Here is a 20,945-nt window from a genome sequence, read left to right as displayed (position 1 = left end):
TTGTTATTAACTTATCAACTTTTGGTTTTTTTTAATTCCAGGCCCTAATTCGTAATTGTGATTTCTACAGTTACTAAAATTTACCTTTTCTCTCAAATTCGAAAAATCTAATTCCGATCGGTCCAGCCGTTCTCTCATAATAATATTTTGGCGTTTTGAATGTATTATTTGAACAGGCGGCGTTGTATTTAATTGGCGACGAGCTACAACTTGCTGAGAATATAGTACAGATCGTCGAAGGGACCTGCACAAGACGAGCTCGCGTCGGCGATAATGTGTGGTTTTTTTCTTCAGAAACCCGCCACCAGCACCAGTGACCGAAGAGCAGCGGAAGCTAGCCAGTGCTCTGCCGGAGAAATTCGACTGGAGGAACGTCAGTGGTGTCAACTACGTGTCGCCGGTCCGCAATCAGGGTTCGTTCCATTCTTGCACTGTGCATCGACGACAGAGCTTTGGGACAATGTTGACGAAAACGTACGAGCGCTATAGAGAGAGAGATGGAGACAGCGCGTTATTAGCAATAAATAGAGGTATACGATGCCGGGGCCCTCAGTACAGGGCCTTGCCTGCAGGCTTCTTTAGTGGGCCGCCAATAGAGACCGCAGGATACCTTCGGTCGTAATCAATGCCGTGATCGGCTAGTGGGTTTAAAAAAAAAGGTATGTGCAGGCAGATAAGTGGGGTGTATATAGTGTGGGTAAGATTCGGGCATGCAGGGAGGAAAGAATTATGCAAGAGGTGGGCGAGAGCATTGCGCAGCACGAGTCAAGCCAAGCGAGTCGGCCCAACACGTGACTACAACGTCAGAGTGCCGTATAGTTTTCGTGGTCCCGCTCGGATTGCAGAGCTGCGGTACGGTTGCCGAACAAGGGTGCATCGGTTAAAAACGACCGTGCCAAACCAAACGTTCTCGGCCAATACGCCGAGCCTCTGTGATCACGTGTTAGGCCAACACTGTGAGGGGAAGAAAGCTAAGGGCACGGACTTCGCGGATAGTGGGCTTGCCGAGGCTGGCTGCGTGACGTAATGGTACCTCCTAGTTTATTTCCTTCTTTCGTGGATTGGGGTAACGCTGAAGCGATGTCATAGTGCTGGGTCTTCTGCCAATCAGAAGGCGCGCATGGACGGGCTAAAGACACGAATGTCAGTGGACACTTTCTGTTGGCGCTTGAAGTTAGCAAATATCCTGCCTGCGTTCCGTCAAGGCTTCAATTGTCGCGGGACTGATGGTGACTCGTCTGGATATGATCACGGGATGTCACAAGCATTATGTATTATCAGGCGAAGTTAGTTTCAATCACTTGGAATACGAACCGTCACGCAAGCTCACTTGAACCGTCTCCTCAATAGTTTTATCATTGATTTATTCTTGAGGGCCTCTCCCTGTATCTCCCACTTCCCCTTACCCCAGTGAGGAGTAGCAGGCTAGAGACATGCTCTCCAGGCCGACCTCTCCTCCCTTCTCTTCATTAAAATCTGCTCTCTCTCTCTCTCTCTCTCTCTCTCTCTATTCTTGAGGGTACTTAGTGTATTATATTACTAGAGCAGTGCAGTATATACTTCCCACGAACAACACGCCGACACTCCTATTATTTGTTGCACGCCGTACACGCCTCGCAACCAATAATAGCTCGAACAGACTTATTCCGCTTTTCTTTCTTTCCTGACGCTGTTAAACTGTGGAATGAATTACCGAATGATGTGGTACAAAAAATACTTTGAGTGATTTTGAGGTTGGTCTTGATAAGTATTTCGCTCAAACTGCATAGCTTATTATTTATTCCTTGCATGTAACTGTGTTTTTTCTACAAATGTTCTATGGGTTACAAATGTTCTCCTACAAATGATATTCAATGTATGTTCTAGTGCAATTCAATTACTGACCCTCCCTGTAACGACCCTCAAGTGAGGGTTCACAGTATGACTAAATAATAAAATATTAGTGTATTAGAGATTAAGTTTATGAAACAGAGATAATAAATTGAGTGCAATCCTCCCTCTGGTTTTACCGAATTATCCTCGACCAGTTTTAGCGAATTATCAACGCTATCATACTAATGCTCGGCCTGACACGCGTTTGCTACGAGTACATCCGAAATTCCTCTAAAGGGCCCCTTTACTTTCCGCTGATATTTAAAGAATACGCTCCACCTCCGGGCGTTTCTGTTCTTTTCTTCAGACGCCGTGACGCCAAGAGCGTCATGCGCATGCCGTCATCAGGCTGAAAGCTTGCCGATGCAAAGTCGCGAACCAGGTTGTATGCGCTACGCGAATAGTGTTCTGCAATCTTGATCGAAGCGAGTCCCAGTGATATCTTTGGAATATATACGTCGACTCATGCGTAAATAGCCGGCGGGCTTGACCGTGATATTACATTTCTGCCGCTGACGCCAGTGCAGTATTCTTAAGATAACGACCTGGCTGTGCAGGCTCTGCAAGACGTTGCAAAATGATGCGCGTCTTGTAAGTCACATGATTAAACCGAAGCGGTATATCTGTGCCTCGTTTTTCTTTCACTGTTATGATGGGGATGCTATAAAAAATGTCGCAGTTTCTCCCGAGAGGCGAAGCATCAATTGCAATAGCAAATTAGTAGAGAGCTATACGGAGTAAGGATAGTAGTTTTATCAGCTGTATAAATTTGGACATGCAGCAGCACCAGCAACGCGCAGAACTGTTGTCGACGCCGTTGGCGTTTTGCCCGCGTTCGCTCCGAACGCGCGCGGCGTTGGTGACTGTTGCCGGTGCCTCGGGGGGCGGCTCGGAGGTCTTCGACGAAATCAGAACGGGACACTCATCGAGCAGCGTCGGAATTCTTTACCACCTTCTCGCCTCGCAACGTTTTTACATAAATACGCATTTGGTGCCGCAGCTAAACGTCGCCTCCCCTCCCTCCCTCTCGTGCCCCCACGGCCTATCGCGCGACGGAAGAAGTCGCGTTTGCTCTCTCTCTCTCTCTCTCTCTCTCTCTCTATATATATATATATATATATATATATATATATATATATATATATATATTGATTGTAAAGGAGGAAAGAGACGCTTAATTCTGCAGCCCTTGAGGGAGCACGTCACTGAACGCGCGTTTGCTCACCGCCGTGCGTTCGCTCCCCGTGAAAGCGCGCGTCCCTCGCGATGATTTCATCGCCGTTTGACGTCATACAGAACTTCACGGCGACGTCGACGCCGACGGCTGAAATCCGCTTTGAGTGTCCATATAACTGCTACCGCAATATTTTTACCGGCAGAATGAACGCTTATGAAAGTACAGCGCTGCGTGTGGTTTGGTTTGGTCTTTCTTTACTGATGGTGCATACAAGCGCGCGGATTGGACAATAGTCCGATGGCATTGAAAAACATGTTCACTTAAAACAACATAAATTTTGGGAAGTAATCGAATAAATAAAATAAACATAACGTACTAAGAATTGATCAAGAAAGTCACCTTGAAAAAAGTAGTTCTTCCACGGGCTGAGCAATTTAGCCGTTAGTATCCAAGAGAGGATCCAAGCTCTCGGAAAAAAAATATTCGGAGTGAGAACTTTACTCCAAATTGTGTTCCCAAGACTTCTTAAAAGTGTTTTCATAAAGATTAAAAACGCCAACCGAAGAAAAAGAAATGAAAGTTCATCTCAACGATTACCCCCCCTCGTTAGCAGATTCCGCATCAATTACAGTAAAAACCTACTTAAACATTTACTCATCTTCATTGAGACGATCACAGTATGTATTTATTACGGAAAGATCTGCCTTCTTTGAAGAAACATGGTCCCGTCTATACAATCCTCAGGTTCTTTTTGTGCAAACTCAACTAGAACCATTAAATGTTCAGATACGCGAGATGATTCCCCTCAAAAAACCCGTAAATGCTATCAGAATTGAATTTGATGACATATTTCCTTCCAATGCTAAACTCCTGCCCATTGAATATCTAAGCGGATTACTGCAAGGTGATTTAGCGCAAATGAAAATCAATACTGTAATAGCGATGGATGCATCAGTGTGTGACGAGAAAGCGGGTGTACGTATTTTTTTCTGAGGCGCTATCCTGGTCTTAATCAATGCGACTGCCTGATTTTACACCTATATTTCAGGCAGAATTAGTAGCAATTATATTAGCTCTTCGTAAACTTCCTGGAAATTCTTCGACAGCTGTAATAGTAACTGATTCGTTGTCAGTCTGCACAGCACTCACCTCATCCTCAGACAATACAGTTTTGAACGAACTAGAAAGATTAATCCATTCGACCTTACGTCTGGTGCGTTTAATATGGGTACCAGGTCACCATGGTTTGTTTTTAAATGCAGACCGACGCGCTCGCGCGTACATCCCTACAGGGGACCAGTCATGCATGTTCTGCCGACTTCTGCTTATATCACCGCGGCTAGGTTTAGAAAACTATGTCTCTTAAATTACTCTGCAAAACAGACATTCCAAATCACAGACTTAAAGCATTTGCTTTACCCTTGGGATAATCAATGGTGTCCCACACGTAAATTGGAAATCTCAATTACAAAATTACGATGCCGTATTCCCTAAATTTTTATCTAGACAGGTCTGGTCTGGCGATGTCCCCTCTGTCATTTCTGCAATGAACCTGAAACCATTGATCATTATTTATTAAACTGCCGCCGATTCGCAATCCAGAGAAAGAAAGAAATTTCGTTCCGAAAATTAGGCATCGCTATAAACACTGAAAATATCCTATCTTTTGGGCCATATACACTGGGTTTTAGCCACTGGAACGTATGCAGGGCCGTATGCGAGATCCTCGGTGACACAAGGAGAATACCAAGTTAATTTACTGATATATTGTTTATTATTATTTTACAAAATTCCAATTTACGTTAGTTTACTGATTGATTATTATTAATTTCGAACATTCCAATTAAGCTGATTGAAATTTATTACCTTCTACCTTGATCTCTTTCCAAAAAGCACCCGATTTCCTATAAGATACAATAAAATACGGCTCTAACATCAGTTAGTTTCATTGCATAATTTCAACCCACCTGTTTAACCGCCGGCTTCTTGGCCAATTCCCCGTGGTGGGTATGCGCCATGGCATAGGAAGCAAGCAAGCAAGCAATCACTCGAGATGGGCGCCGGGGCAGGCTGGCAGACCACACCTGTGACGATGAACGTTTAAAGGGACACTAAAGAGAAACAAGAAGTTCAGCTGGAATAAAAGAGGGACCTTCAGGAATGCATGCAGTTTTTGTCGGGTGCACAAATATGAATTATTAGCGGAGAAATTTGTAAACAAAGACGAAATATCTCTTCCTCAATTTCTCTCACCCCAGATTTGGCGCTGAAGCAGTGTCGTCACAGATTTCATTGCTCTCAGCGAATCAGAATGCGCCATGATACGTCACCGCTTGCGTAAACGGCCGAGGCGCTGGATGAATCATGGCTGCATGCATGGTCGCTGCGTTTGCGTTCGCCGCGATGGATACCGTTGCTGCCGCTGAACCTTGCAACGAAGAGCTCGCCAGGGAAGCAGGACTGCATTTCAGCGATATTGAGTGAAACGGAGCGCGAAATTATCCTCCGTGCTCGAGCGGTAGGTGTTTCCGCGTGCGATGGCGGTGAGCCGCCGGCCGCGCCGGCGGAAAACAGAGCTTCGTTTTCGTCGACGGAAGGCGAAGCGTCCGGTCCGCCAGGCGACGATGTTCCCGACAGAACAAGCGTAGAAAGTTGAGCACGTACTCGGTATGGTTATTTCGTGGCTTTATTTAATGACATTCAGCACTCACCGAGCCGCCAGTTTGCTGCTGCAGGGGCACCGGCAGGAGGTTTGATGAAGGCCGCATTGAGGGAACAGCTGCTCGAGAAGAGACTGGCCTCTGGGGCACGCCAAGATACTTTCCGAGGGCAAGATTATACACATAATCCGAGGGCGAGAAATGCAGAGAGCACACCATCGGTTTCTCTGGTTCTTTTGCCGTTTTATCATCGGCAGAGCACTGAGCCATTGAGAACGCCGGGGAGCCGGGGCTCTCCGCGCGACACCACATGAAAGGACACAATCGAGTCAACACTGCCGCTGCCCCTGAGCAAGCGCCTTGGGCCATTTATACAGCCCTCAACACTACACACACGAGGCATTTTCTGGCTGTTTCCCGCAAAGTCAGCGTTTTTCGAGCCACGCAACACGCAACCAAACACCGTAGAGCGGAAAAGGCGCGTGCGACGATGCATTGACCAAAAACGAAACTACGAAACTATCACGACCGGACGTATCGCCATGCCGTTTTTTCTTATTTATTTAATTTTGTGCTAAATCTGTAATTCCTCGCGTGAAACGCTTTAAAAAGTTCGCGAATGCTATTTATGTACGTTTAAGGCGTATTTAATTTTGCGTTTTATTAACAGCGATAAATCGCTCTCGACCAATCGCGACCGGCCTGCATTTGTAATCTCCGACGTAACGAACGTGTAGTGCGAGAAATTCGAAGGGGCGTCGGCACCTATCCTTCAGTTTTTCGCTATTTTCTCGCTTATTAAACATCTGTTTGCAGTAAGAATGGTATGGCTGTGATCGTGTAAGGATAATCTACCATTTAAGCTCAACTTCCGGTTTCTCTTTAGTGTCCCTTTAAGGCACGTGTCCAACAATGTAATCGGTTCATTCGGTTGAGTGTGCCTTCGTCATATTCATATTCGCTGTTCCGCTGTAAGTACTGTTTTTGATTATTAGAATCAGAAAGTCGCATAATTCCGGCAAATCACTGTTAATATCAAATCGCTGTCAATGTGTGGCGTTCAATCGGGTTTCCTCCGGAGGTGTGGCAATTAATTCTGGCGTTCCGCAGGGGTATAATCTCGGGCCTTTGCTTTTTCTAGTATTCATAAATCACACTGTTAAATACATTTCTACGAATATTAATTTGTACGCTGACGATTGCGTTTTGCATAGATCAGTAAGCTTTGTACAGGACCAAACGGAGTTAAATGATGATTTTGCGAGGATCATCTTGTGGTGTGAGCAGTGGCAAATGTCCATCAATGTTGAAAAAAACTGTTTTCATGAGAATCACTCACAATAAGAAACCCTTGCTCTTTAGTTATTCTACTGCTGATCGAGTTCTTTCTGAGCTTGAACACCATAAACACTTAGGATTGCTGGTTACTGAGAAACTCTCCTGGAATACACACACGGATAATGTTGCAGCCAATGCCTTAAAGCAATTGCTCTTTTCCAGGCGTACGCTCAAGTTAGCTGCCCCTAAAGTGTGTATTCTTGCCTACAAATCAATTATCCTTCCTATGTTAAAGTATGCCGTGCTAATTGGGACCCTTTCGCTAAATCCAACATTGAAAAATTAGAAAGCATACAGAAAAAGGCTCTAATCAACTCATATGGTTGCAGCTCTATTAGCGAAATACTAAAAAACGGTAATAATTCCCACCAGTTACTAATAGAGACCGTGTTTGAAGGCTTAGGTGCTTTTATCAATAGGCAAATGGTCATTACAAAATTAACACATCACACATCTTGACTTCATCTGCAGGTTACGCAACTAAACACCGACATTCGCAAACAATTACGCCTTTTAGTCAAAGAGTCAATTTCTTTAAATATTCTTTCGTTCCTCGTACAATAAACGATTGGAATAACCTCTCTAACCAAGATGTAACCCAAAACACTTTGGTATCCTTTAAAGAGCATTCAATTTGAAGTGCGCTATATCCTGTTAAATGTTGACTTTATTAGCTGCCTTTTATTTTTTGCCCAAGTGTATCTTTCCTATGAAAATGTACCACTCTGCTATGGTTCAACTTACACCGCAGTATTCATAAATAAACAAACAAAAAAAATACGGTGTACTTCTCTCGCAAGCAAAGCGCCTGCCATGTCGTCGTCAATGTGTTTGCGAGAATGTCGCTTATCTGTCGGCACTCACTAGAGTCAGCCAAGTGTTTCACGAGAAATCTCTGCACCGTGCACTATAGGGGGCTGCGGTAGCTGCTACGCCTTCGCGTCGATGGCCCTCCTGGAATCCAGGCTGCGCATCGCCACCAACAACAAAGTGCAGCGTGTCTTCTCGCCCCAAGACGTCGTCTCCTGCTCGCCTTACTCGCAAGGTACGCACTGAAAAACTCTTTGACGTCATACAGGTTCATAAAGCGTGTTTGATTTTCCCCACGCATCGTTAATACCGTCACCCTTAAGCGGTAAGATCGAAGCGTTGATAGGGGGCAGATGAAGCTTTCTTTTTCTTTTGACGACTGCTTGTGTCAAGTCAATATTATGATGGCGGTGACAGACGATGCGAGAAATTAAATTCCATTGTGGGATATTACGTGCCAAAATTACGATCTGATTACGAGGCCCGCCGTTGTGGGGTCTCCGGATTATTTTAACCACCTGGGGTTCCTTTAACGTGCTCCCAATGCACTGTACGCGGTGTTTTTGCATTTCGGCCCACTCGAAATGCGGCCGCCGCGGCCTGGATTTGATACCGCAACATTGGGCAAAACCATCTCTTTCTTTTTCCTGTCTGTGGTAGTTGTGTTTACAAACAATAATATTTATCATTTAGGGGTGCTGAAGCTTGTTCCTTTATTTCTTTTTAACACTTCCGTAAAGGCAACTGGAAGAAATGGCAAATGAAATACGTGACTTGAAGAAGAGAAGAGGAAGCGTGGCGTCACTGTGTAGACACCGCCACGTGCGCTCCTCCAAACTTTAAACAACGAATTAAGTTCAACGTCACACGCTATGAGAACCGCGTAATAGGTTAACTTCAATCACTTGGGGTTCCGAAACCTGCTTTCAATGCACGGTATAGGGACGTTGTCGTATCCGACGCCCATCTCGGAGCCGCAGCTGGAGCGTCTGCTAGGCAGGGCAGTGCCGCTGCAGCGGATTTCTACTCAATTCAGCAGTCACCCGATCTCGGATGTCAAGCTTTGTACAGACGTCCTGCAAGACGTTTCTCGAATTCGTAATTAAACTTTAGCGCAACCAGGACGACCCAATCAGAGGGTCGCGGTTGCTTCGTGGATATATGGCGTAATTGCGCTGCTAAAGACGATGTCGCGGCTTTGATTCCCACCGCGGCGCCCGCGTCAATGTCCACAAGTTTATTGATAAATTCATTTTTGAGGTGGACATGACGAGTCATAGTCTCATCCTTTGTACACACAAATTTATTGCGAATAGACGCACCAACAATACTGTTGGCCGTCAATGAATCTTGGTGCCTCGAATTGCCTGCTAGGGAAGAAATGATTCGTTGTGACGCGCGCTCGCTCTTAACATTTGAATTTTCTGATTTAATCTGGCAGCAGACAAGGCGGTCAATTTAGGCTTTTTGTTTGTTCCGAAGTAAGAGCTATGACAGCAGCGCGAACTGCATTAGCCTAGCTGTAATATTTGGCATAGCTGCAACATCAGCAGATTACTTAAATAATCTGCTGATATTACAGCTATTATATAAATCACGTAAAACAAATTATGTTCACGATTTATTTAGCCTATAAAATTTACTCGAATGACGTCACTACAGAAGAATTAGGTGCCCAGGCAGACATCAGTCGAAAGAAAATCCAGAAGTATAAATATAATAATTAACCCAATTATATTAAAGTTAGCTTCTTAATTAATAACTTTACGCCACATCTCCACATAGGGCGTCCCAGCTAACTGTAGCCAAGCTGTTCAACGAAAAAATGAATTAGGAAAAACACGATGTAAGAGGCGATCTTAAGACCTACGGTCGCCACAGGTGTGACCCACAGGGTAGGCCTTGAAACTGTATCTTGCGCCGCTTTTTTTTTTTTTTTTTTACATATCTTTGCCGTTATAGAGCTTGGTCGAAGTTAGCTGGGACACGTTGTATGGGAAAGTTGAAGAGAATCACCATGATAGTCTAATTCGGTGCTCGTATACTTTTCAAAATGGTCCTGTAGATCGGAGTGTCGAATTATTCGTTGAATTTGCACGATTGCACACGCGGCAGCGCGAAGCGCGTGCTTGATCAGGCATGCCTTGGTGCCACTACGCTTAATATACGTAATATAAGGCGGTGTAAAACAAAGCTTCGTTACGCCACGCGATAAAGCAGTCAGTCTAACTGCCCCTGAAGTGGCTACAATCGGGAGCTGTCCATCGCAATAGGCTCGTACGAAGATGCAAATGCGGTGGCAGCTTCATTTTACGCCACACGTCACACAGGGGGTATAGGACGGAGAGCCGAGGTCGCGTGCCTAATCAGCTAAATTGATCGAATAATTCGTCGCCAGTTATTTCAGTGTATACGTGGCCCTTTTCAAACGCACAAACACGGAACGAGACTTTCAGTGCGACATATTGTACTTCCTTGTACTCTCCGGTCTGAAGACGTGCGGCAAAGTTAGTAAATACGAAATTACTTATTGGGATTTGTTTATTTGTGAATAGCTTCCTGTGGCTTTTCCTGTAAATGACGTCCGCCCGGGCAGATAATTCTTCCGTAGTGACGTAATTCGAGTAAATTATATAGGCTTGTACGAACAAAAAAGGCGTGGGCACACAGATGAACAGAATGGGACAAATGTCCGGCAAACGCGTGCGCAGGCTGCAGCGGAGGCTTCCCGTACCTGATCGGCGGCAAGTACGCGCAGGACTACGGCGTCGTCGACGAAGAGTGCAACCGGTACACTGGCCAAGACGGGCCCTGCAAGACGAAGCCCAACTGCACCAGGCACTACGCGGCCAAGTACCGCTACTGCGGGGGGTACTACGGCGCGTGAGTATTCCGTCGCTCGTGTGTCGTTTTTCTCTCCTGCCACTCTGTCGCTTGCTTATCTCGATTGCTGATTGGCCAATGCTTCCGTCCGCTTTGAGTCCCAGCACTATATTCTGGAAAGGGGACGCTTCTTACGGGTCTTGTTGGGTCTTGGAATTCCATTACGATGTGCTGAGTCGTTCCCGGACTTTTGCTGCAGCATACACATGCCGCATCTAGTTGGGAATATTTGTTCCGGTATGTGTTTGTCCTGGGGCAACCGGCTCGAGCCTCTAATAGCAAGGCACTGCCCTTTGTGTTATCGTACATATTTTCCCTTCTAATCTCTTTCTTCTCATTCTTGTAAATCTCCATGGTCATTTTTTGTTTCCATTATTTGCATCCAATTCACTATCTCTGTTTCGCTCAGTTTCTTTCTGATGACTTCTGGTTGACTATCTACACTTTTAATTACCCTTTACTTGGTTGCCAACTTTCTAGACCTCTTCCTTCAAACTTGTTTCCACGCTTTTCAGGTACAGACACTTGTGCACTTTACCGGCCCATTTATTTTCGTCCATGTTCCTGAGTCCTTCAGAACTGATCTTCCTCTCCGCATGTTTGACTTCAATTCAAAAGAGGCCCAACAAATTCAACCTGCACTGCCTTGGGCCCCAAAGCTAATCAATCGACCCACCGGGCTTTGGTTCACTTCCAACTCCGACAAGATCTCGGACTTTATGCACAGAGTGGCATTTGCGAACGTTAGCGCTGGCACCGTTACTCCTTTCTCAATTCCTCTCACCTCATATTAATTATAGGCCCAAAGTGTTCTGTTTCATTATCGCTGCATCCTGCTTCCCCTAAGTCTTACCATCGCTAAAGTAGGTCTTACCATCGTTTATGTGTACGTCCAGGCATTTATATTGTTTGACTATGGATATGTAGTCGCTGTTGTATTGATATGATGTCATTACTCGTCTCTTACCATTAGCCGTAGCGTCTCTTCATGCACTATTAGAAAACTTAGAGTGCATGAAAGACACTGGAGGAAGAAATAGAATGTACACCACTCGACCGCACGTGGTGTGTGTTCCTTTTCTTCGTCCAGTGTCTTTCTTGCGCTCTGTTTCTTTAATAATGCAATACCAACTGGCCCACCTATCCATCCTATCGCCATGCGCCTTCTTGTAAGAGTGACTGGTGCTATGCCATTTGGTACAGCGACAGGCACGAAAGAAACCCATGCGGGCTTCCTTTGCAGCTTGGCGCTATGCTGTCGGGCGGATGGCAATCTTTCTCTTTTCATTAAAATTCGTACACCTTGCGGGTTCCCGCCGAAATCATTCATTCATGGCCTCCGAGATTGAGTGACGCGTCGGAGACGGCCACCCAATCTCGGATACCATATCATCCTCAAGGTCACTGCGCTCTCACCCTCACCCTGCGAAATGCTATAGTCCTATGGTTAGCTTAGGTGGCAAAGAACGCCGGAAAGCCGCTGGTTCCTGCTTTTAGCCCCAGGCCAGGAGAAATTTTTCTTCAACTGCAAAGTTGTTGTATTTTTCTTTCTGAAAAAAAAAAAGAAAAGACTGTGCGAGGTTCTATAGCTGCATGCTTCGTGCGGTGTATAGCTTCATGCAGTCGGGTAGGTGACATTTTTTTTTCCTTTTTCGCGACTCTTTCTCCGTCTAGTGGCTTTTTGTGAAATTGTTTTCTGGCATGTACGAGGCATTTATTTACCGTGGTCTCTTTGGTCCCAATCGAAGAACTGGTGGTTTAGCAGAACAGCAAACTGGGCTAGTTCACATTGAATAAACGCGATGTGCTGTAGGGGGATAGACGGGACGCATGGCGAAGGTAACACAGAGATAATTTCGCATCTGGTACAACGTTGCAACACGCTTGGATGTCAGCCCCCTCTTTGAAGAGACTTCTGTTTTCTATCGCCATCACACGAGTGCAATACCCCAGTCACACAAGGCCCTCTCGATCGCGATCGGGTCCGATATGGTTCGTATTTCTCCACCGCAATTGCCTTCTCTCCGCAGCTTACCCAGTAAAGTCATCCATAAATTCGATCCCGATCGGCTCGATCGCGGTCGGAAGTGCCCGTGTGACACGAGTATAAGTGAGGCTTCGATGTCGCTCTTACCAAGATGGAATCACCTTGATAGACTCCACATCATAGCGTTGTAAGTTGCTATTTCTCTTGACAATAGCTCGCCTTCTTTGATGGTGCCCTCGTTCCAACCAGCACAGAGCGGCGCTCTCATCCATAGCTAGACAAGCGCCCACTCGCAAAAAGCAAGTCTTGGACACTGGCCTACATGGACATCAGCGCGAGCCGCTTTACAGGCACTTGTGCACTTTTTAAGAGACGCCGTATTATGCGCGCATTGTGACTGCGCATTGTGTGACGTTGTATGTCTCAGTGAAACACTGACAATGCCTATGACTATGCAGCGCCTTTGCAGATTGTGAGAGCGCGCCCACAGAGACAGTTCTGCAGCGAATTTGTTTTTATTTTTTTCTCTCTCATTTTTCGTACTCCTTTCCCCCTCCCCTGTGCAGGGTAGCCAACGGGAGATATTCTCTGGTTAACACCCCCCCCCCCCCTGTCATTCCTTTGCTTTCATCTTTCTCTCAATCTCCCAATTCTCTTCGTCTTTCTTACTTGCATCCATTAAAGGGGCCCTGACCCACTCTTTATCGAGGTGGAGAAAGACATTTGAAGTGAAAATATGCTATTTCAGAAATACTTTGCCACAAAAAAGTACTTCAATGCGTTCAGCAGAAGCGGAGTTATTGCCAATCAAACACGGCCTCGCTTACTCCACTTCCTCCTTCAATGCCTTGCACTGCGAAGGCTACGGCGGAGTGGGGCTCGAAATGCCACCGCGTAGCGCAGTACGAATTTCATTTTGGATGTTAACGTAGACGCCACGACTTCCAATTTTGGTGCCTACGACGGACTAAACGCAGAACAAACGCGATTTCCCACAGTGAGTTAACGTAGACGCCACGACTTCCGATTTTTGTGCCTACGACGCGCTAAACGTAAGCCAATTAAACGCGGTTGTCCACAGCGAGCAGCCATGTAGTGGACTCGCGGCGGCACCCCGCGGCGGCCGTGGTGTAGCCGACCGCAGCGACCAATAGCAGCAGCGTATTGGAATGTGCTTTATTACGTAATAAAGCACATAGAAGAGAGTGAGGATCAGGGCATCTTTTGAAACGAGAGCGTTTGAGAGAAAGGTGAATTCGCGCTCCGCTTGCGCGCTCCACGCACCGCCTGCGACAGCAAAACTTGACTGAGATGTTCGCAGCAGCGTATGCTACCCGCGGACTATGTTATTTCACCAAGCCCGAGGGGTGGTTCAGGGCCCCTTTAACCCTGCTTTCTTCGCGTACATACGCGTTTATTTTTGTGCGAATGAACCTTATGGGAGTGCTTCGTTCGTGTGTCACATCTATCGAGCTGTACACTGTATATCGTGTTTACGATTCGCGGGGACCATTTTCTTGGCGCAGCTGCAACGAAGAACTGATGCGCTTGGCGCTGGTGCACGGGGGCCCGGTCGCCGTGGGCTTCGAGGTGTACCCGGACTTCCAGTCGTACTCGGGCGGCGTCTACCACCACACCACCTTGCACCGGCAGCTGGGCGCCCCGTTCGACCCTTTCGAGCTGACCAACCACGCGGTGCTCGTGATCGGCTACGGCTTTGACGAGGCCTCGCAGCTTCCCTACTGGACCGTCAAGAACTCCTGGGGCACCGGGTGGGGCGAGGACGGCTTCTTCCGCATACGGCGTGGAAGCGACGAGTGCGGCATCGAGAGCCTCGCCGTCGAAGTCGAGCCCATACCGTAGGCGAATCAACCGCCGCCTCGTCCGGCAGATGCGTGCGCCGACCTGGCATCCCTTGTATCATGCAAGGCCTCCGAGTCCCAAAAGATTCTGCACAATGTTTAAATAAAATCCTTTCACAAACTTTCAGACGCTGCATTGCGCTGACCTCCAAAATACACCCCGTTAGACACAATAGCACTGCTTCCACTTCTTCCACTGCTGGATTGGACGTTCAATTAATCGCTTCAGCAGTGACGTAGTTTCCTTTTGAAATGCAGTCACATCGCCGAAAGCCTGCCCTCGGAGCATCAATTTGCATTTGGGAAGGGGAGCGGGGAGTAGCAGGCGGCGAAATCCGTCGAGTATATAGGAAGGGTCTTCCAAGACAGTGATGAAATTGCGCGCCGAGAACACACGTACTACGAATGTAGAATGCGCAGGTGCATTATTTTAGTAGATAATACAGCGCCCCTGTTTCCATAAATGTTGTCGCACGTGGCGTACACGATCTCTCAGTCGCATGGTCCTGCAATGCGCTCCTCTTCGGGGAGAGGGAACTAATTCAGGCACAGTACTTCATTGACGGGCCTTGACGCTAGGACCTGCATTGACGCTTTGTCCTTCCGGTACAGTGTGCACAATCTCATGGTATTCCAGAAACACGATCGATATGACTGATTTTATTGCGATAGCAATTATATAGACACTCCAAGCGAATTTCCGCCGTCGCCGTCGTCGTCGCCGTGAGGTTCCGTATAAAGTCCAACGGCGATAAAACCGTCACCACGCGCCGTACGCTGTGTGTGCGAGTAGAAGCTTACGAGGGTGAGCCGGCAACCGCAGCTTAATCTCGCGCACGCGAGAGAGGAAGGCGGCCGGAAGCGCCCGGTCTTCGCTCGCTCGCGGGGCGCGGGGAGGAGGCGACGGAGACGGTGGCAGGAGAGGGGGGGGGGGGGCATGTGGGCGTTCTGCTCTTGCGGCTGCTGCTGACGGAGCTGCCGCGCGGGCACCGTATCTAGAAAGCGACCTATCTACTATGTGGCCGAACTGGGCGCCTGCAAAACGAGCTGCGATGGGTACAAAGTGCCCGCGCCGAGTGCCGGTAGTTTCGTATGCGCTGTGCTTGCGACGTTCGCGTTGAAGCAAGACGAAAGACAGCGCGAAGGTCAAACTCCAACGTTTTGACGAGTTTCCGCGGTCATCAAGCGAGATGTGTTCATGTTTACCTGTGCGCGCGTGACACCGTGCTTGTTTATTTAGTTACCAATTTGCTATCGCATTTGATGCTTTGCCTTTCGGGCGAAACTGCAACTTTCTTGCGTTGTTCTTGAACGCCTTTTTTTTAGCAGCGAAGCTGCTTAAGCCGGATGTTAGTCCGTAGATCGTACACCAAAATACCTCGCCGAGCGGTTGCGTCACATGCGTCGCCTAGAAACGCCTCGCACCAGCTGCGCTGAGCCTCGCGACAGCTGCGGGGCCGAGCCATGTCGTCGCGCGCGCCACATCGCTTCACCTGCCTAGCCATAACTTCAGAATTGTGGTGATTTGGTCCTGTTGGCTGTACATCGGTCATGACGTCACCACGCCGTGCGCGCGTCCTGCATCGTTTGCATACCTAGCCATGACGTCACCACGCCGTGCGGATTAGTCGCCACAGTTGTGCAAAGGCGGAGCTAAGCCGTCACGTCAGTGACCGCGGGGTATACATACATGGCTCCCGCGTAACCGCCGCGTGAGCATTGCTGTAGAGAATGGGGCGACCGAAGTAGATCGTCACTCCGGAGCAAGAGGCGAACATTTCTTGGCGAACATTTGCTACTTCGAACGTATCTATCTTGCCGCCTACGACTTTGTGCTCTCATGGTCGTTTCGCTAATTTGGTATGTACCAAAATTGGCATACTGTGACAAGAGTATATGACGAACATAAATGATATGTCATGGCATGAATATCATGAGAGGCGTGTCACGTAGGTCATGAAACAGCCGCCTACCTTGCTCTCATGGTCGTTTCGTTGACTTGGTAGGTATCAAAATTGATGTATTATGACAGGAGTGCATGAGGAACATAAGTGATCAGTCATGACAAAAATGTCATGACATGTGTGTCATGTAGGTCATGACAATGACCCAGCAAAATGTTTAACACTCAAAAACCACTCAAATGGGTTCGGACATGGTTACTAAGTCAAGGAAACACTACAGGATACTGGTAGAATAATAGTCATGAGCATGACTCAGCAAAAATGACAATGACTCAGCGAAAAAAGACACACTGAAAAACCACTGTAATGGGTTCGGACGTGGGCACTAAAGGAAGGGAACACTAAAGGACGACGGTAGAAATCAGTCATGATCATGACTCAGCAAAAATGACTGACTCAGCGAAAAAATAACACTCAAAAGTAACTGAAATGGGTTCGGACGTGGGTACTAAGTGAAGGAAACACTACAGGATGCTGATAGAAGCCACAGTCATTAGCATGACTCAGCAAAATGACAATGACTCTGCGAAAAAAAGTATAGCACTAAAAAGCCACTGGAATGGGTTCGGACATGGGCAGTAAGGGAAGGAAACACTAAAGGATGATGGTAGAAATCATAGTCATGAGCATGACTCAGCATAAATGACAATGACTCAGCGAAAAAAGATTAACACTCAAAAGCCGCTCGAATGGGTTCGGACGTGGGCGCTATGTGAAGGAAACACTTAAGGATGTTGGTAGAAGTCGTAGTCATGAGTATGACTAAGGCTTTCGCCCTAAGGTCTCTTAGGTGTAGCTAAAAGGACTCCTGCTGGAGTCCCTTAATTATAAAGAAATTATAACTCATGACATGAACGTCGTGACATGCGTGTCATGAAAGAGCCGCCTACGTCTTGGTGCTCTCATGGTCGTTTCGTCAACTTGGTAGGCTCCCCGCACACTGCTTCGCATAACATCGATTCCCACAGGGCGTGGGATCTGCCGGCTTTTTTCTCCAACCCACAGTGTATTGGTCGCTAATTCATATGGCCTTAGAAATTTATACAGGACATCACGGCGTTGACGACAGCGAAAATTTGCCTGGAGTGTCGACATAATGGCGAGGGAACTCAGGCTGTGAAATTGAGCTGTATCCTACTATGATGTCTTGTAAATACCCATATGCTTCAGTGAACAATTCTTCGAGGTCACTCGAAGGTTCTTTAAGTGCAACTGTTATTGAAGGTTATATATATATGAACGAGCCGTAGTGGGGGACTCCGGTCAAAATTTCCGGAGTCCCCCACTACGGCGTGCCTCATAATCAGAACTGGTTTTGGCACGTAAAACCCCATAATTAAATTTGAGCAGAAAGGGAAACGAAGGACCCGATTTTTGTTAATCCTTGTCAAAATATAATGAGAAGCCAACAAACAGTGACACCAATGGGCAACATAGAGGAAAATACTTGTGCTTACTAATTGAATCAAAGAAATTATAAATCCATGGAAATAAAAATGGATGAAAAAACAACTGTCCGCCGGTGGGGAACGATCCCACGTCTTCGCATTACGCGTGCGATGCTCTTACCATTGAGCTACCGCGGAGCCGTTTTCCCATCCACTTCCTGGGGTATTTATGTTTTACAACTAGAACTAACCCTGGGAATGTTAGCCAGCGCCACCACTCACAAACCACGGTGATGGATGTGGAACATCGTTTCTGCCGCAGGCGTCACGAGCAGGGTTAGTTCTAGTTGTAAAACATAAAGACCTCAGAAAGTGGATGGGAAAACGGCTCCGCGGTAGCTCAATGGTAAGAACATCGCACGTGTTCCCCACCTGCGGACAGTTGTTTTTTCATCCATTTTCATTTCCATGAATTTATCATTTCTTTCATTCAATTAGTAAGCACAAGTAATTTCCCCTATGTTGTCCTAGGTGTCACTGTTGTTGGCTATGTGTTGTCTATAGATAGATAGATAGATAGATAGATAGATAGATAGATAGATAGATAGATAGATAGATAGATAGATAGATAGATAGATAGATAGATAGATAGATAGATAGATAGATAGATAGATAGATAGATAGATAGATAGATAGATAGATAGATAGATAGATAGATAGATAGATAGATAGATAGATAGATAGATAGATAGATAGATAGATAGATAGATAGATAGATAGATAGATAGATAGATAGATAGATAGATAGATGGGTGGGGTTGGGAAAGCTGGTCGGGCCCCAGCCCCCTCTGAAAAATTAAAGCTTTCAACCTATGCATGCAACCTATGTCATGTAAAAAGCCTCGGCGCAGCGCTACCGACACATGCCATGTTCCCAAACACCCGCAAGCACTCCACAGAATTATCATTCTATTCCAGTAATCGCACTGGTTCACAGGAGTACTGGCCTCATTTCTGGCTTACTATGAAATGAATACCTTTCTTTGGCTCTTTCGGCCGTTTTCGTGGTTGGTCTTCGATGATCGTTGGTCGTACTTGGCAAAAAAAAAAAGAAAACATTTGTTCGCTCTCTCTATTTCCCTCGTTCGTTCATTCGAGGTATTCGCTTACATGCATGACAATAATCGTCGATGGCTTCTGCACGATTTCTTGCGTTACACGAAGATCCAGACCGTCGAAACACTAGAAAAAAAATGCTAGCAAATGTAATAATGTCATAGATGCACTGTTCCTACGAACCAGATTTGCTTTTCGGCACGCAGGAGGCGAATGCGCCATGACGCCACGAAACCTTGGCTCGTTCAATTCCTGCCATCGTGGAGGCTGCCACATGCGAGCACAGGTAGCAGCTCTGTGCAGTACGTTCCAGAAGGGCCCGCCTCTGCCATCGCTAAGCAAGCGCCGTTTTTTTTTTTTTTCTTCTTCTTCTTCTCGATCATTTCTGCAGGAACGAAGTAATACTTACTATACAATTCGGCCCTATGAAAGCATTTATCGCGCGAAAATAAAAATAACACCGGCAAATGCCCGGAGTCCTCAGTACAGCGCCAGAGATTGAGGAAAGTGAGAACCTTTCCCGTTTAAGCGATGACTGCAATGACTTGCTTTGGGCTCCGGCAATCGTAAGGCTTTTTTTTTACCTACCCTGGCTACACAAGGGTAGGTAGTGAAGGAAGTCAGTATTTTTTTACTTCGTGTAGAAGAAAGTCTATAGCTCCGCAATCTACACGAAGCCATTTTGTTATAGCAGTAGTTCAGCGTGAAAACTACACGTTCTACACCACAGTTTCGATTAGTGTAGGTAGCAGACGACAAACGAACAGGCTGTCGTTGCAAACGCGTTGCGCCATTTTGTCAGTGACTGTCGGCGCTGATATGTCGACGATAGTGAAGGTTCACTGCAGGGATGGGCAGCAAAGTATTGGCGTGACCGTGTGTCGCAGACGGTTGCAGAGGGGGGTGATCTAATCCTCCAAATAGACAAGATTATCGTACCCACTGATGGTGCGGACTCTTTCGGACTCCGCGCTGCATTATATGCATGAGCTGCGCATTCGCGATGTATTTCGCCGCAGTTTGTCTAAATTTGTTGCTGAAAGATAACTTGTACATTGGCTTTTAGTTTCAGGCAATGGCATATACGCAGCCAGTAAGTGCGAAGTGAGGCAGAGTGCGAAGCCAGCTGCTTTGATTGATGATGACGCGCAGTCTAAAAAAATTAAATTATGGGGTTTTACGTAACAAAACCACGATCTGATTATGAGGCACGCCGTAGTGGGGGACTCCTGAAATTTGGACCACTTGGGGTTCTTTAACGTGCACCTAAATCTAAGTACACGGGTGTTTTCGCATTTCGCCCCCATCGAAACGCGGCCGCCGTGGCCGAGATTCGAGTCTGCTCTGATTGGCTACAGCCCAGTGAGCCAAGTGCAACACACGACGTCATAGCCTGTGTCCGACACTACACTCGTCTGCACGAGCCTGCATGAAGTGTAAGTAAAAGAAAATCTGAGGACACCTAATGCACTTATGAGTTGTCAATGCGAAAGCATTAATGTCCAATTGAACGCCGCTAAACGGTCCTTCGAGTTAGGAACTCCTCGCGGGCAAGCGAGCGCGTTGAAACGCTTGGCCACAAGGCCAGTGCACTTCGATCCGTGACGTCTTGCCCGACTGCCATCGAATCTAATGGGGAGGCTACCGAGTAAGCCGCATGATTTCGACGTCACCGCTTTCGTCACGCCGCGCTTGGCAATGGTAATTTCGGTCAAAGCAGCACGACGTCATAAAGCAGAGTGCAGAGGCCTGCTTGGCTTGGCGCGTTTTAACTCGATAGCGTTCAGCCGGAACCGCATGGCGCGATCTCAGGCGCGATTTACGCGCGGATGGTGGGACGCGCGCGTCATTCTGCCGCGTTCCCAGCAGGATCCATCACGAAATCGCG

General features: G+C 46.9%; 1 protein-coding gene across 1 annotated transcript in view; it reads left to right on the top strand.

The window, feature by feature from the left end:
• Positions 1–14,716, top strand: part of LOC119465131 (dipeptidyl peptidase 1) — a 63,641-nt gene extending 48,925 nt beyond the window's left edge. The window contains exons 5-8 of the mRNA XM_037725931.2: positions 295–413; positions 7,961–8,092; positions 10,569–10,740; positions 14,254–14,716. Coding sequence (XP_037581859.1) covers positions 295–413; positions 7,961–8,092; positions 10,569–10,740; positions 14,254–14,590 — 760 coding nt within the window. The 3' untranslated portion in view covers positions 14,591–14,716. The remainder of the gene's footprint in view (positions 1–294; positions 414–7,960; positions 8,093–10,568; positions 10,741–14,253) is intronic.
• Positions 14,717–20,945: the final 6,229 nt, after the last annotated feature.

Source organism: Dermacentor silvarum, chromosome 9 (genome assembly GCF_013339745.2).
Source record: "Dermacentor silvarum isolate Dsil-2018 chromosome 9, BIME_Dsil_1.4, whole genome shotgun sequence".
Lineage (NCBI taxonomy): Eukaryota > Metazoa > Arthropoda > Arachnida > Ixodida > Ixodidae > Dermacentor > Dermacentor silvarum.
This window is presented reverse-complemented; position numbering and strand designations above follow the sequence as displayed.